Below are 15,705 nucleotides of genomic sequence, written 5' to 3'. Positions count from 1 at the left end.
ATATGAACTAACAAATTTGCTGATTTTTATTATCTAAAAAAATATAGATTAAAACAGCCCAGTACCACCAACACTTAGATTTACTAAGTGAGTACTAGCCTTTGCATTAAGCTGAATTACAATCTCTCTTGTAAAAATATCTAACTTATTAATAAATTTAGCACCTACATTTTAAATAATTTTACCAAATAAGATGCTTGAACTCTAGTACAAAGTATTTAAAAATTAAAGGCATTTTTGGAAGAAACAAGTTAAAAGAGACTTTCTCATACATACACACATACTCATAAAAATGCAGAGAGCAAAACTAAAACACAAAATAGTATGCCACATAACTGAGACAAGGTTGGACTACACTCCTTTCAAATTCTTTGCATCTGTGCACATGGCCAAAAAAGGATACTGTATGTGATATTCAAATAGTATCGTCCAGCTGGTAATGTCGGATGTAAATCATTTTTCCTCTCTATAAGACGATACAACTTACGAAAAGTAGGTAATGCTGCAGTACGCATCCAAACAATAAAATCCTCATTTACGAACCCACTATTATCTTCGTCAGGATCCAGCATGTATACTGGTTCAACCCAGTTTACTGGCTTTGTTGTGCCTTAAAAAGGAGAGATCGGTGTGGGGTGGGGAGACAAGGCATTCAATTCTATTGAGAGTTTCACTGAAAATTCACACTCTAATAAAACAAAGATATACAATATGAATATTTTCCTTATGTTCAAAAGTAGAAATATATTCCTATTCTAAGGAAGTCTTAAAATCGAAAGAGAAACCAATTCTTCACATAAAAACTTAACAAATAATTACAAAGATTTGATTGATATCTCAATTAAGAGAATACTAAAAGTAGGCTATTGTGTATATTGCAAAAAGCAAATGACTTAATACAAAGATATAATGGTAAGAAACATTACATTGTGAAATCAAGGAGGCATAGAAACAAAAAGAAATTTGGACTTATAACTATTAATAATTAAAATAAATAAACAAATAAATACTTGTTTAAAATAAACTTTGTCACAATTTTAAAAGATTATGGCTGAAACGCTTACAAGGAAATACCAGAGAAATTCAAGATTAAAAGTATACTACGTTTCCTTTAGAATTTCAGTACATTAGAAGATACTACATATTTTACCTAACTTGACAACAAGTTAAGAAAAGTTGTTTTTTAAAAAGCATAAACTTTTTTAAGATTCTAAAGACAGAAAATTTTAGGTACTTCATTAAAACGCCTAGCTTATGTTTTAAGGGATATTAGTAATATTTTACCTTTGAATCGTTCTTCTAGGGGAATGCCTGCTCCAGGGGGATTTCTGAATTTCACATTTTTATCTGTCCACCAAGCAATACCTCTCTTTTTCAAAGGAATAGGTGTAGGATCAGATTCATTGCCAACCAGAAACAGATCTAGTGTATCTAAACACAAGAAAAGGAAGATGCTGCTAAACATCTACTGAAAATCCATAGTACCAGCTTTATTCCACGAGAAATGAGGATCTGGTGCTTGCCCCCCAAAGTGGTTGTAACGAAGCAGGCACATGATGAGCATTTGCTCTTGATTATTTACATGTGAATTAACTATGGTAACTTTATAATCCTAGATGAACCTGCCTTCCCTCAATAGTTCCAGGTCATTTTCCCACATGGCTAGCTGATATGTGATATGGTCAAATGTTTTAATATTAACCCCAATAAAACAATTTGCAAGGTACATCTGCCTCTCCTTCTATTCTTTAAAAAAAAAAAAAAAAGCACTGCTAAATAGCTTCTGGCTTATCAATTTCTCTCTCTGCACTGTCCAATCTGGTAATCACTAGCTATATGGCTACAGAGCCCCTGAAATTATGGCTGGTCCAAATGACTACGTTTTGTAAGGATATAATGTACATCAGACATCAAAGATTTAGTATAAAAATTAGTATATTAAATATCTCACTAATAACTTTTATATACTGAATATCACTTACCTGCTGAAATGACAATATATGGGGCATATTGAGTTTAATAAAATATAATGAAAATTAATTTCACTTGTTTCTTTTTTATTGTTTTTAATGTGACTACCAGAAAGCTTAAAATTATACACGTCTCACATTTATGGTTCACATTACATTCATATCAGACAGTGCTGCTCTAAATGATCAACTGTAGCCCCTTTTTAATGGTATAAATAGTCAAAGTTGTTGGTAAAGGTAGCCTGGCATTTATTTTATCATGTATGAAATAGTAAGTTAGCAGAATGTCCCTGCTTCTTTCTTCCCAGAGACAGAAATTCATTCTTAAAATATAACAATTCACAAAAGAAAGTCATAAAGCATTATAATACCCCACTAAATAACTAATTCACATATTTATCTTAAAGCTGTTGAATTTCTCAATTTCATTCATGTTTCTGAAAGATTATACAAATATTCCTAACTACAGTATAATATATATATATATATATATATATATAATCTTTGTTCATCTCTGTCTCATACCATTAAACATGCTGTTGGCAATAGCTCCACAAGGGGCAATTGGTTTGTCTTCATTTCTTCGATAAGGCTCACACTCCTTACTGGGATTCTGATATTTAGAAGGAAAGAAGAGAGAAGTTATTACCCAGGCCTTGGGGAGAACTATGAGTTAGTCCTAATTACTGATTAAAAATTCAATCTCTACATGTTTCTCATTCGCAATGCATATAAAATGCCTATATTATAAACAGACTATAAATAATACCACATTTAATTACTCAAAATATATTCCTTAACATTACTGCATTATAGACTTTCTTTGCACATATTGTCATATAGGTATATGTCAAATTGACTTTTTTTCTTTTTATAAATTTATTTATTTTATTTATTTTATTTTAGGCTGCGTTGGGTCTTTGTTGCTGTGCACAGGCTCTCTCTAGTTGCAGCCAGCGGGGGCTACTCTTCATTGCGGTGCACAGGCTTCTTACTGCAGTGGCTCCTCTTGTTGTGGAACACGGGCTCAGTAGTTGTGGCTCACAGGCTTAGTTGCTCCATGGCATGTGGGATCTTCCCAGAGTAGGGTGTGAACCCGTGTCCCCTACGTTGGCAAGCGGACTCCCAACCACTGCGCCACCAGGGAAGCCCCCAAACTGACATTTAAAAATTTTTTCATATCAACACAGAAATCATAACTACAAACTGTTTTCTACATAAGAAAAACTAAGAAGCCGTCTACTGTCAATCCAGCTGTAACAGAATGAAAGGAATCTTAAACTGGAAGTAAGAAGACTGGAGCTTCAGGACTTCCCTGGTGGTGCAGTGGTTAAGACTCTGGGCTCCCAATGCAGGCGATCAGGGTTTGATCCCTGGTCAGGGAACTAGATCCCTCCTGCATGCCACAACTAAGAGCCCGCATGCCACAACTAAAGATCCCGCACGCCGCAACTAAAAATGATCCCACATGTTGCAACTAAAAAAAACAAAGATCCCGCATGCTGCAACTAAGACCCAGCACAGCCAAATAAATAAATATTAAAAAGAAAAAAAAAAAAGACCTGAGCTTCTAGTTCCAGCTATGTACTATGTGACTTTGCACAAGTCCCTTGATTTATCTGCACTTCACTTATAAAATTAACATGTTCAAGTAGATAATTTCAAATTTTGTAATTTGGAAGGGAGGGAGGGAGGAAGGAAAAGTCTAATGCAGATTCCTAGAATATACCAATCTTCTCTAAATTGTGCACCCAGGTATAAAGAAAACAAAAATGTTGGCAAGGCAAACAGCACTTCACCTGTCCTCCAGATTTGGTTTTGCCTTAGTCCCTATTGAAGATTTCAAGGAAACGTGGAAGCTGTAGAATTAATCCAGAGATTCTACCAAGTCTGATATTAGGTATACATCTGAGTTGTTCTGCGACTCCAAGGCCACATTAAGCCATGTCTCACAACACATAAACAAACCAAGACAGTCTCGATTTGAAATTAACTAGAACCTAGTTAGGCCTCTTAGGACTATTCCATTATAACCAACCTTGACTTGTATCTACATTCTGGCAGGGAATCTCATAAAGTCTCTTTAATATTTGACTTCTCAGCTTTTTGGTCCCTAAGACATCTACATTCAGAAAGTTAGTATTCTAAGACCATGAAGATAGACAATGTATAACTGGCTTATTACTATTTGAATGTTTTGATGAAAACTGATTTCAAAAAAATAAGGTAAATAAACTCTCAATGGGGCAAATATATTCTAACCACTAAACCATTCTGGAGGGGACGGAGGCAAGGATAGCAACTTTATTTGGAAAACCAGCAGACAGAAAAGACGGTGGACTGGTGTCCCAAAGAACCATCTTCTAACTACTAAATTATTGAAGAAGTTTTTTAAAAAAAAGGAAAATATTTACTACCTATGCATCAGGCACTCAACTAAGCAATGCTAGGTACTTTGCAGTAACTGGTTTAGGAAAGCCATTTAATAAAGAGTACCTAACAGGTACCACGTACCATGTAAGGTGCTAGAAATGGAAAGATGAAAAAAAAGTCCCTGCTTTTCAGCAGCTCACAATGTAATCTAGGAAACAGACTCAAATACAACCAACTATAATATGAAATAAGAGCCATGATAAAGGTGTCTATATTCATTCCATATATATTTATTAAATGCCTTTCATGTGCTAGGTACTGGAGAGGCACTCGGTATATGGTGATTAAAGGAAGTCATGCTCCCTGCTCTCATGGGCTTGCAGTGTAGTTGGGAGGACAGAAGATAAGGGGAAGACTGTCTCTGGAGGTAGTATCATGAAAGTTAAGACCTAAAGAAAGTAGGAGACAGCCACGTGAAGAGCAGGCCGAAGAGAGCTTTAAGCAGAGAGAACAGTACACACCATTTAGAAGGAACTTGATACTTCTGAGAAGGTAAACAGGGAATGTAGTTAGAGTATGGCAATAAAGAAAATGACATATGATGAGACTGGAGAGTCATGCATAGCTCAGATCATCCTGAGTAAACAAACCACTGAAAGATTTTAAGCAGGGAAGTGGTATTTACTTTTTTTAAAAGATCACTCTAGCAGCTCTGTAGAAAATGGCCTGGAAAGGAAGAGCAAGAGTAGATGATATGGGGAGGCAGTTTGTTAAGTAAAGTGAGAAGTGACTTGGAACAGGGTATGAATGAAGTAAATATGTAAAGAAGTTATTTTGCATTCAAAGACCCTAAAGTAAACAGCAGGCCTGAGGTGAGAGGACCTCCAGGGAAAGAGTAAAAACCACATTCTAGACAAATGAAATGGAAATGCCCAAATGGGCAGATTACCTGCATCACCAGGCATGGTTAGGGAACAGCATATATGGCTCAGGGCAGCCAAGCCAAAGGTACATTAAGGATAGAATATAAAATCAATGAGGCAGAAGTGGTAGGCTGACATCAGATTGTGAAGGGCCTTATATACAATGTTAAGTTACTTGAACTTCAATCTGTCTGTTCTTAACATCTTTAAAATTTTTGAAAGCCACCTGGTCTTAAAGTCATATATTTTGGTCTAGTCCAGGGATCGATAAATGACAGCCTGCAGGCCAAATCCAGCCCAGCACCTGTTTTTGTAAATAAAGATTTATTGGAACACAGCTACCTATTCACTTAAGTATTCTCCATGGCTGCATTCATTCTATAATGGCAGAGGTGAGTAGCTGCAATAGACTATATAACCTGCAAAGCTGAAAATGTTTACTATTGGCCCTTTACAGAAAAAATTCATCAATCCTTAGGTTTAGTCTAAAAGCTCTGCTTGAGGTTTGGAAGAAAAGAATCTCAGCTTCTTTTGCCCTCAGTGAAGAGAGTGTGTATCTATATAAAAGAACTGTAAATCAACCACCACTTCTAGGTCTTTCAACACACCCAGTCTATGATCCCAATCAACAAATTCTTGGTGTGTCTCATCAACTTGGTGTGTCTCACAGAACTTCACCTTCTCTGGACTTGAGTCCTTAAAGTTGGATCCCACATGGACTACAAGATATTGCAGACCTAACCAGGATCTTTAAATAGATTTATTATTTCTTAAGATCCCAAACATCAGGAAATAGCAATAAAACCAGGAAGGATAACCTAGAGTAACTTTACGTTTACCAGGACCATTCTGGTCCCAGTACGGTCCTAAATTGCATTCTAAGAGTGTCACTGTTTCTAAGGGATACTTGAATTGCTAAAGGTTTGCTGCATTGGCAGCAATAATATAAAATACTTGGGCACCAACCACTATTATGAGAAGCTGAACAACAGTCAGGAAACTAAGATCCTCTAGTCCACAGATTCCCAAACCAGGCTGAGCAACAGAAGGGGATCTTGTTAAAAATAGATATTTTAGAGCTCCACCCCTGTAGACACAGACATATGAGACTTAGGAGAATCCTGGAATCTGTATTTTCAAAAAGCTCCTCAGACAGTTTTTCAGTAACCCACACCCTTTGGACTTTACTACTCGGGCTCCCCACAAGGTAAAAAGCAAAGAACATACATGTTCAATTCTAAACCACAATCTCTGAAATTAAAAGTAGCTTATTTACATATTCCTACCCACTGTAATAATAATGAGTAAACTCAAACAGAACAAATTATATTCCCAGAATGCTAGACTCATCAAAATTCCATTACAAACAGATTAACAAAGCAAAAATCCCAATGATACTACCAGAAACAAGCAAGTTGTAACGTGTCCTCTGGATGCAAGAAATCATTGATCTGTGCAAATTGCAGGAGAAAATATTTTAACTAAAAACCTTCACTAAACAAACTAAAAATGTCAAACAACACTTTAATTTCATCTAACATTATTAAATTTAACATTTCTAATTGAACAATTACCACATGTTCTTAGTTCTTAGACACCGTAGTTTCATGTTCCATCATTTTACTTACAAGTAAAGCACTAGGATCTCCATTTAGTTGACTATCATCTCGAGATTTCACATAACGACGATGGTTTTGATAGAAATTAGACAGTCCATAATACATAAACACGTTGCCCTAGAGAAACAGAAAGGGAAAAAATGTTCATATAAAACTATTAAGTATGAAGTTGTTTCATGCATACATAAAAGCTATGTAACTTGCACTAGTTTAGAATTTGTGATAACTTAAAACAGTTACTGGGGTGAATTCTACCAGTACTTAGCAATCTAAAATGGTACAAATTGTAAATAAGGTTAAACAATCAAACCAAATCAAATAATGTTAAAGAATCAAATAAAATAAGGTCAAAAATCCAAAAGTCAACTTTGAAAATACTCTGAAAGACCTCAAAGACGTCTATTTACATTAAAACAAACAAACAAACAAAAAAGCTCTTAAGGAATCTATTAGCCTAGTCTGATCTACTTTCAGTTTTACTTATTTATTTTTTAAAAGATTTTTTTTTTGATGTGGACCATTTTTAAAGTCTTTACTGAATTTGTTACAATACTGCTTCTATTTTATGTTTTGGTTTTTTGGCCATGAGGCATGTGGGATCTTAGTTCCCCGACCAGGGATCAAACCTGCACCCCCTGCATTGAAAGGCAAAGTCTTAACCACTGGACCGCCAGGGAAGTCCCTACTTTCAATTTTAAATCTTCTCTAATTCAGATTGGTCTTCATCCAATTAGCATCAACTTTTCAAAGGAATAATGCTTTCAAGCTTTCATTTACTGCCCAAAATAAATTTTGAACTTGAATTGGGACATAGTAAATTTCTCAGTAGGATACTATATAATATTAGTAATGAACAAATTAATAATTAGTAAAGTATCTAAGATAATGAGTCATTTTATAATAATCAAGAAAAGTACTTTAATGTATTCAGTGGAGTCAACTTGGAAATAACCTGAGAAATAAGGGTAAACTACATACATTGTAACTATTTAGAAGATGTTATGAAGTCATCTTGAATGACTAAGATTTTTAGAGGTGGCAAAAACATCAGTTATTTTCTCCTTTCTGGTTGCTACCTCCATTGTCTATAACCTTATACTCAATTAAAAGGAATTCAGAAAAAAAAAAGGAATTCAATAACATTTTGCTTTATTTGATTTGCTGTTTTCATATACACAATCATTTATTTAAAGCTTGATTTTCAAATGTCAAAATATGCAAACTTTCTCATTCCTTATAAAGAAAACACTTACATAGAAATCTTTCATTTATTTATTTGGTTGGTTGGTTTTTTGTTCTCTGAAAAGGCTTTAGTCTAATTCAGCTTGGGCTTGTAAAGGAACACAGAGCCCACAAAAGAATGAATCTGAGGATGATCACCTCTGCAGAAGAAAAGTTCTGAAATGCTAAATGTTTTTGTATGGGGGAAGAAACTAGTGGAGCTTCTAAATCATTACAAGTCTCTTCCATGTCTTTAATTCTGCCTGTTCTGACAAAAGCAGAACTTAATGCATCTTTATAGTTTGTCCATCACATAAAAAATCAAATTTTTATGATGTTTTAAAGTTATATGTTATTTCTGCCAAAACAAAATAATTAAATTCCTGTCTTCTCCCTAATTTATTTTCATATTTTTTAAAAAGGGAGCATTACAGTCCACTATCTCAGGGCAACAGCATCCATAACGACTAGATGGCAACCATCTACTAGGGACCTCAAAAGTCATCACGACCTTTAAGAAAATCTAAAGCATAGCTACAAAAATCTAAAAAGTTGGCATGTATTAAAGCAGTTTTGCTCCCTGAAGAATAAAACAATAATTTTTTAAAGCTCAATTTTCAGGTAAAGGAGAACACAAACGGGTCTTGTCATGCCTGTTTCTGAATCTTTGTGTCCTTTAGCATCTGCTCAGTTTCCAAGAAGAATGACAGGTAAGTGTGAATGCAAAAGACACACAGAGCACACACACACACACACACACACACACACACACACACACGTATGGTATTCTAACTGCTTGTCAATAAGGTTTTACTAAGTGTTTGCATTTATGTTAAAGTATCATATCTGATGAAAAAATAATGCAATTAAATAATGGGTGAATTAGTATTTATTTTCCAAAGTAAAAATTATAGTATTAAAAGTAGGCAAAACAGTTTGAGCAATAATTTTTAAAATACAAGTAGATGTAGATAGAAACTTGATACAAAAAAAATTTTTGTACAGTTATAAAATTTTCCAGAAAAAGGATGTTTTAAATTTAAACTACTAACTACAATAGACTATTAAATTAATGTATTTAATTATCAGACAGCATAATCCAATAGCAAAACAAAACAATCTTCCTCAAAAGTGTATAGATTCCCAATAAATTAAAGCAACATATCAACAAGAAGAAAATAACTAGTAAAAAAAAAATTTAATACAATATCAATATTTTTTAAAGCATGGCTTTTCTAAAACACTACTTGGGAATACAGACCTCAAATGACTGTTCCAGTGTGAAGTTAATGGTACAAATACAAGGTGTCACATTCGAAGACAAACATTTATTGCAGGGACTGGAAGGATCTGTTCCGGTATAATCAATCTGCAAGAGAAAAATATAACTAAGCACACCTCCTTGGAGAAAGTGGATACACTCTGAAATAATTTGCTGTCAGAGGGAAAAATGAGTCTGATGGAGCAATAACAGCCCAGAAAAAAACTTTTTATAAGGTCGTCTGTTTATTTTGACAGTGTGAGGTGTACAAACTGGAAAGGGTCCTATGTCATCCTACTGGCTCATCTCTCCTTTTTATCAAAAGAAATACATTTATGCATAAAATCATAAATATAAAATTCAAACTGCATGATGTACAAAGATTTCAATAACTATAAAGTCTAAACAACTTTTCCATCATCTCAGCTTTCCATGGCACATTTTCAAGTTAAAAAAGCAAACACACAAACAAAAAACTACCAGGTTTCTCAAGGGCTACCATTTCTTTAAAACCTGGTGTTGGATAATTAAGAATCTGTCTTATCTTTCTCCTGGGTTCCCGGCAGGGAGCCTCTAAATCCCTTAAAATTCCCCTGGTGATAAGAGTGTATTTGTTTTTGATAAGCCCCTTGAGTCACCCTGGAGTTTATGCTAAGGAGATGGCTCAGGTGAGGGCTGGTCACGGGAAAGACTAGATGTGATTAGGGACTCTGGACCAGCCCGAACTCTGGAAGGAGGGAGAAGCCTGGAAATTTAGTTCAATCATGTGGCCAATGTTTAATCAATCATGCCTTCATCGTGGAATTCCAATAAAAACTCTGGCCACCACAGGTGAGCTCCCGGGTTGGTTAACCCATCAATGTGCCCTGATTCTACAGGGAGAGGGCACGAAGCTCTATATCCAAGACTCTCCCAGACCTTGCCAAATGTGTCTCTTCATTTAGCTGATCCTAGTTTATATGATTTATGATAAAACTATAATTGTAAGTCTAGCACTTCCCTGAGTTCTGAGTCATTCCCGCAAATTATGGAACCTGAGAGAAGTTACAGTAACCTCCCATGTTTATAGGCAGTTGGTCAGAAATGCAAGTGGCCTGGAGATCTCTGAACTTGCAACTGGCATCTGAAGTGAGGGCAGTCTCGGGGAGGGGGGCTTGGGAACTCCCGGATTTGTAGCTAGTTGGCCAGAAGTATGGGTGGCCTGGGGCCCTGACTCACAGCTGGTGTCCGAGTGGTACTGAAGCATATGGTTGGGGACCATGCCCTTACACCTGTGGAGTCTGACACTAACTCAGGTGGTCAGTGTCAGAACTGAATTGCAGTACACCAGCTGTTGTCAGAAGGCCTGACCTGATAGCTAAAATGAGAAAACTTTTTCCATTATACGAATTTTTTAAATAGATTTCATTTTTTAGAGTGGTTTGAGGTTCACAGCAAAACTGAGTGCAAACTACAGAGTTCCCATAGACTCCCTGGACCTACACATACACAGTCTCCTTGATTATCAGTAGCCCTCACAAGAGTAATACATTTGCTACCAGTGATGACCCTACAATGACACATCATTATCACCCAAAGGCAGTGGTTTACCTTAAGATTCACTCTAGGTGTTGTACATTCCATGGGTTTTGACAAGGGTATAATGACGTATATACACCATCACAGTAGCACACAGAATAGTTGCACTGCCTAAAAAAAATCCTCTGTACTCTGTTTATTCATTCCTCCCTTATCGCTAAGCCCTGACAACCGTGGATCTTCTGCCTTTTCCAGAATGTCACATAATTGGCATCATAAAGTATGTAGTCTTTTCGGATTTACCTTTTTCACTTAGGAATATGCATTTAAGGTTCCTCACTGTCTTTTCATGGCTTGACAGCACATTTCTTTTTAGCATTAAAGATTATTCCATTTTCTTGGTCCACCACAGATTATTTATCCATTCACCTGCTGAAGGATATCTTGGTTGTTTCCAAGTTTTGGCAAGTACAAGTAAAACTGCTATAAACATCCACATGCAGGTTTTTGTGTGGACCTAAGTTTTCAGCCCATTTACGTAAACAACAAGGAGTAGAAATGGTGGATTTCATGGTAAGAGTATGCTTAGTTTTGTAAGAGTCTGCCAAACTGTCTTCCAAAGTGACTGCACCACTTTGCATTCCCACTGGCAATGAATGAGTTCCTGTTGCTCCACAACCTCTCCAGCATGTGGTGGTGTTGACGTTTTGGGTTTTCACTAATAGGTGTGTAGTGGCATCTCACTGTTGTTTTAATTTGCAATTCCCTAATGATCATGTCAAGCATCTTTCACTTGTTTACTTGCCATCTGTGTACTATGGACTAAAGGTTTATGTCCCCCCAAAATTCATATGTTGAAGCCCTAATTCCCAATGTGATTAATTTGGAGGTGGGGACATTGGATTAGGGTTATTTATTTATCTTTTAAATTTTATTTATATTTTTGGCTGCGTTAGGTCTTTGTCGTGGAGCGCGGGCTTTCTCTAGTTGCGGCGTGCAGGGGCTACTCTTCGTTGAGGTGCGCAGGCTACTCACTGCGGTGGCTTCTCTTGCTGCGGAGCACAGGTTCTAGGCGTGCAGGCTTCAGTAGTTGCAGCATGTGGGTTCTAGAGCACACGAGCTTCAGCAGTTGAGATGCATGGGCTCAAGAGTTGCGGAGTGCAGGCTCTAGAGCATGAGGGCTTCAGTAGTTGTAGCGTGCGGGCCCAGTAGCTGTGGCTCGAGGGCTCCAGAGTGCAGGCTCAATAGTTGTGGCGCACAGGCTCAGTTGCTCCGCGGCATGTGGGATCTTCCTGGACCAAGGATTGAACCTGTGTCCCCTGTATTGGCAGGTGGATTCTTAACCAGTGCGCCACCAGGGAAGTCCCTGGATTAGGTTCAGATGAGGTCATGAAGGTAGGGCCTCCATGATACGACTAGTATCCTCCTAAGGTGAAGAAGAAAGACCAGAGCGTGCTTGCGCTCATGTGCTCTCTCTCTCTCTCTCTCTCTCTCTCTCTCTCTCAGCTACGTGAGGACAAAGTGAGAAGGCAGCCATCTATCAATACAAGTCAGGAAAAGGGTCTTCACCCTTTTCAGGGTGAAGAATCTGAAGGAACTGAATCTGCAAGCACCCTGATCTAGACTTCCCAGCCTCTAAGACTGTGAGAAATAAATGTCTGTTTTTTAAGTCTTGTAGTCTATATTATTTTTTTTATAGCAGCCCAAATTGACAGATTTTGGTACTGAAAAGTGGGGTGCTGCTTTAACAAGTACTCAAAAAGAAGTGGCTTTAGAACTGGGAAACGGTTAGAGGTTGGAGATTTGAGATGCATGCTAGAAATATAAACATTAAAGGTGATTCTGGTGACATCTCAGAGAGAAATGAGGAGAGTTAGAAAGAAGCTTCCTTCTCCTTAGAGAATTAATAAATAAATGTGATCAGAATATTGGTTGAAATATAGACGGTAAAAGGCCATCCTGGTGAGGTCTTACTCAGAAATGAGGAACATTATTGGACAATGGAAAAAAAGGTGATCCTTGTCATAAAGTGGCACAGAATTTGGCTGAAGTGTGCTCTAGTGTTTTGTGGAATGTAGAACTTGTGAGGGATGAAACTGGATAGTTAGATAGATTTCCAAGCACAGTGTTCAAAGAGTGTCTTGGTTCCACCTGACTGCTTATAGTAAAATGGAAGAAGAGAGAAACAAATGGAATAAGGAATAATGTTAAGCAAAAAGGGACCAAAACTTATGATTTGGAAAATTCTCAAACCTATCCATACTATAAAAAATGAGAAAGCTTGTTCTGAAGAGAATACTAAGGTGTAGCTGAACAACCATTCGATAAAGAGATTAGCGTGGGTTTGAACCACGGACCTAATCAGCCATTCCAGCAGAAACACTGCCAGTGTGAACGGAAGGGGAAAGAGAAGGGACAAAATGAAGGAAAGCTGAGGGTCTTGCTTAGATCCTACAGGACTGGCCCATACAGCCATTCATCTACAGAATGTGCTATTGATTCTCCAAGATGAGAAGAATGATCCCAAAGGTGATTTCGAGACCATCAGGGCTACATCCTCGGTTCATACTGGGGGAGGAGTTCAACAGATCAGAGGGCAGCAATCCGGAGCCTCGGGGGGCAGGACTTCTACCCCAGTGGGTCCTGAAGGCAGAGTGTCAGACCAAAGAGTATTATTCTCAAGCCTTAAGATCTGATGATATTTGTCTTGCTCGGTTTTGGAGACTTGCTTGGAACTCATCACCCCTTTATTTTCATTTTTTCCCCTTTCAAATTTGAGTGTCTATACTATGTCTGTCCCTCCATGGAATTTTGGGAGCACATCTGGTTCCACAGGTTCACAGCTGGAGAGAAATTTTGCCTCAGGATGAATCATACCTTGGGTCTCACCCATATCTGATTAAAATGATACTGAGAAGACAGTTTAGACTTTAGAGTCGATACTGGAACCAGTTGAGACTTTTGGGGCTGATGATGGAATGAAAGTATTTTGCATGTGAGGAGGACATGAATTTGAGGAGCACAGGGGCAGAATGTATGGACTGAATGTTTGTGTCTCCTCTCCCTCCAAATCTATGCTGAAGACCTAATCCCCAGTATGATAGCATTTGGTGGTAGGCCTTTGGAAGGTAATTAGGTTTAGATGAGGTCAGGAGGGTGGGGCCCCAATGATGGGATTAGTATCCTTAATAAGAAGAGGAAAAGAAATCAGAGCTCCTTCTCTCTACGCCATGGTGAGGACACAGCAAGAAGGTGGCCATCTGCGAGCCAGAAAGAGGGTCCTCACCAAGAACTGAACCTATCAGCACCGTGATCTTGGACATCCCTGCCTCAAGGACTGTGAGAAATGAGTCCCCGTTGTTTAAGCCACCTAGTTTACATTTTGTTATAGCAACCTAAGCTGACTAAGATATTGTCAGGTGAGGTATCTGTTCAGGCCTTTTGCCCATTTTTAATAGGGTTTTCCATTTTCTTTTATTGACTATTAAGAGTTCTTTGTACATTTTGGTAACAGTCCTTTATCAGATATGCCTTTCAACAATTTTTTCTCCCAGACTATGACTTGTCTTATCACTCTCTTGATAAATAAGAACTTTATCATTAGCAACCCTAATTAATTGTCTTTAATAAAGTAAAAAAAAAAAAAGCCAACTAATCTTTATTTCTGAAGCTGAACATTTAAACTTTATATATGGATATTCAATTTCTTTTCATAATTAAAAAAAAGGTTAAAACATGTATATAGAAAGTAGAGCATCAAATTACCACATCTACAGAACCCTCCTACATTGTTGGTGGCAATGTAACTTGGTACAATTTACAATTGTACCTATTCTTGCTATGGAGAACAGTACGGAGGATCCTTAAAAAACTAAAAATAGAACTACCGCATTATCCAGCAATCCCACTCCTGGGCATATACCCAGAGAAAACCATAATTCGAAAAAATACATGCACCCCAGTGTTCACTGCAGCACTATATACAACAGCCAAGACATGGAAGCAACCTAAATGGCCATCGACAGAGGAATGGATAAAGAAGATGTGGTACATAGGGACTTCCCTGGTGGTCCAGTGGTAAAGAATCCACCTGACAATGCAGGGGACACGGGTTTGATCCCTGGTCAGGGAACTAAGATCCCACATGCAGCGGGACAACTAAGCCTGCGTGCCACAACTACTGAGCTCACACACCTCAGCTAGAGCCCATGTGCCGCAAAACTACAGAGCCCAAGCGCTCTGGAACCCATGCACCACTACAGAACCCACACACCCTGGAGACTGCACACCACAACTAGAGAGGAGAAAACCCACACGCCACAACTAGAGAGAAGGCCACGCACCTCAACAAAAGATCCTGTATGCCTCAGTGAAAATCCCACGTGCCGCAACTAAGACCCAACACAGCCAAAAATAAATAAATAATAAATAAATAAATCTTAAAAAAAAAAAAAAGATGTGGTATATATATACAATGGAGCATTACTCAGCCATAAAAAAAGAACAAAAGAATGCCATTTGCAGCAACATGGATGGACCTAGAGATTATCAAACTAAGTAAGTCAGACAGAGAAAGACAAATATCATATGATATCACTCATATGTGGAATCTAATTTAAAAAATGATAAAAAATGAACTTATTTACGAAACAGAAACAGACTCACAGATTTCAAAAACAAACTTATGGTTACCAAAGGGGAAATGGGGCAGGGGGGATAAATTAGGAGCTTGGGATTAACATACACATACTACCATATATAAAATAGATAACAAGGAGCTACTGGGTAGCACAGGGAACTCCACTCAATATTCTGTAATA

General features: G+C 37.5%; 1 protein-coding gene across 2 annotated transcripts in view; it reads right to left on the bottom strand.

Annotated features, from left to right (window-relative positions):
* TMEM30A (transmembrane protein 30A) overlaps positions 1-15,705 on the bottom strand; it is a gene marked incomplete at both ends in the record, with an annotated part of 42,616 nt that overhangs the window by 7,952 nt on the left and 18,959 nt on the right. The window contains 5 exons of one of the 2 annotated variants that reach the window (XM_079716573.1): positions 404-610; positions 1,285-1,431; positions 2,496-2,583; positions 6,895-7,002; positions 9,368-9,475. In XM_079716573.1, the coding sequence (XP_079572699.1) occupies positions 404-610; positions 1,285-1,431; positions 2,496-2,583; positions 6,895-7,002; positions 9,368-9,475 (658 nt within the window). The remainder of the gene's footprint in view (positions 1-403; positions 611-1,284; positions 1,432-2,495; positions 2,584-6,894; positions 7,003-9,367; positions 9,476-15,705) is intronic. The other variant, XM_079716574.1, reaches the window with a different exon arrangement.

The sequence above is a fragment of the Hyperoodon ampullatus genome, assembly GCF_949752795.1.
Source record: "Hyperoodon ampullatus genome assembly, chromosome: 12".
Classification (NCBI taxonomy): Eukaryota; Metazoa; Chordata; class Mammalia; order Artiodactyla; family Ziphiidae; genus Hyperoodon; species Hyperoodon ampullatus.
Note: the sequence above shows the minus strand (reverse complement) of the source record. Positions and strands in the feature narration are given on the sequence as shown.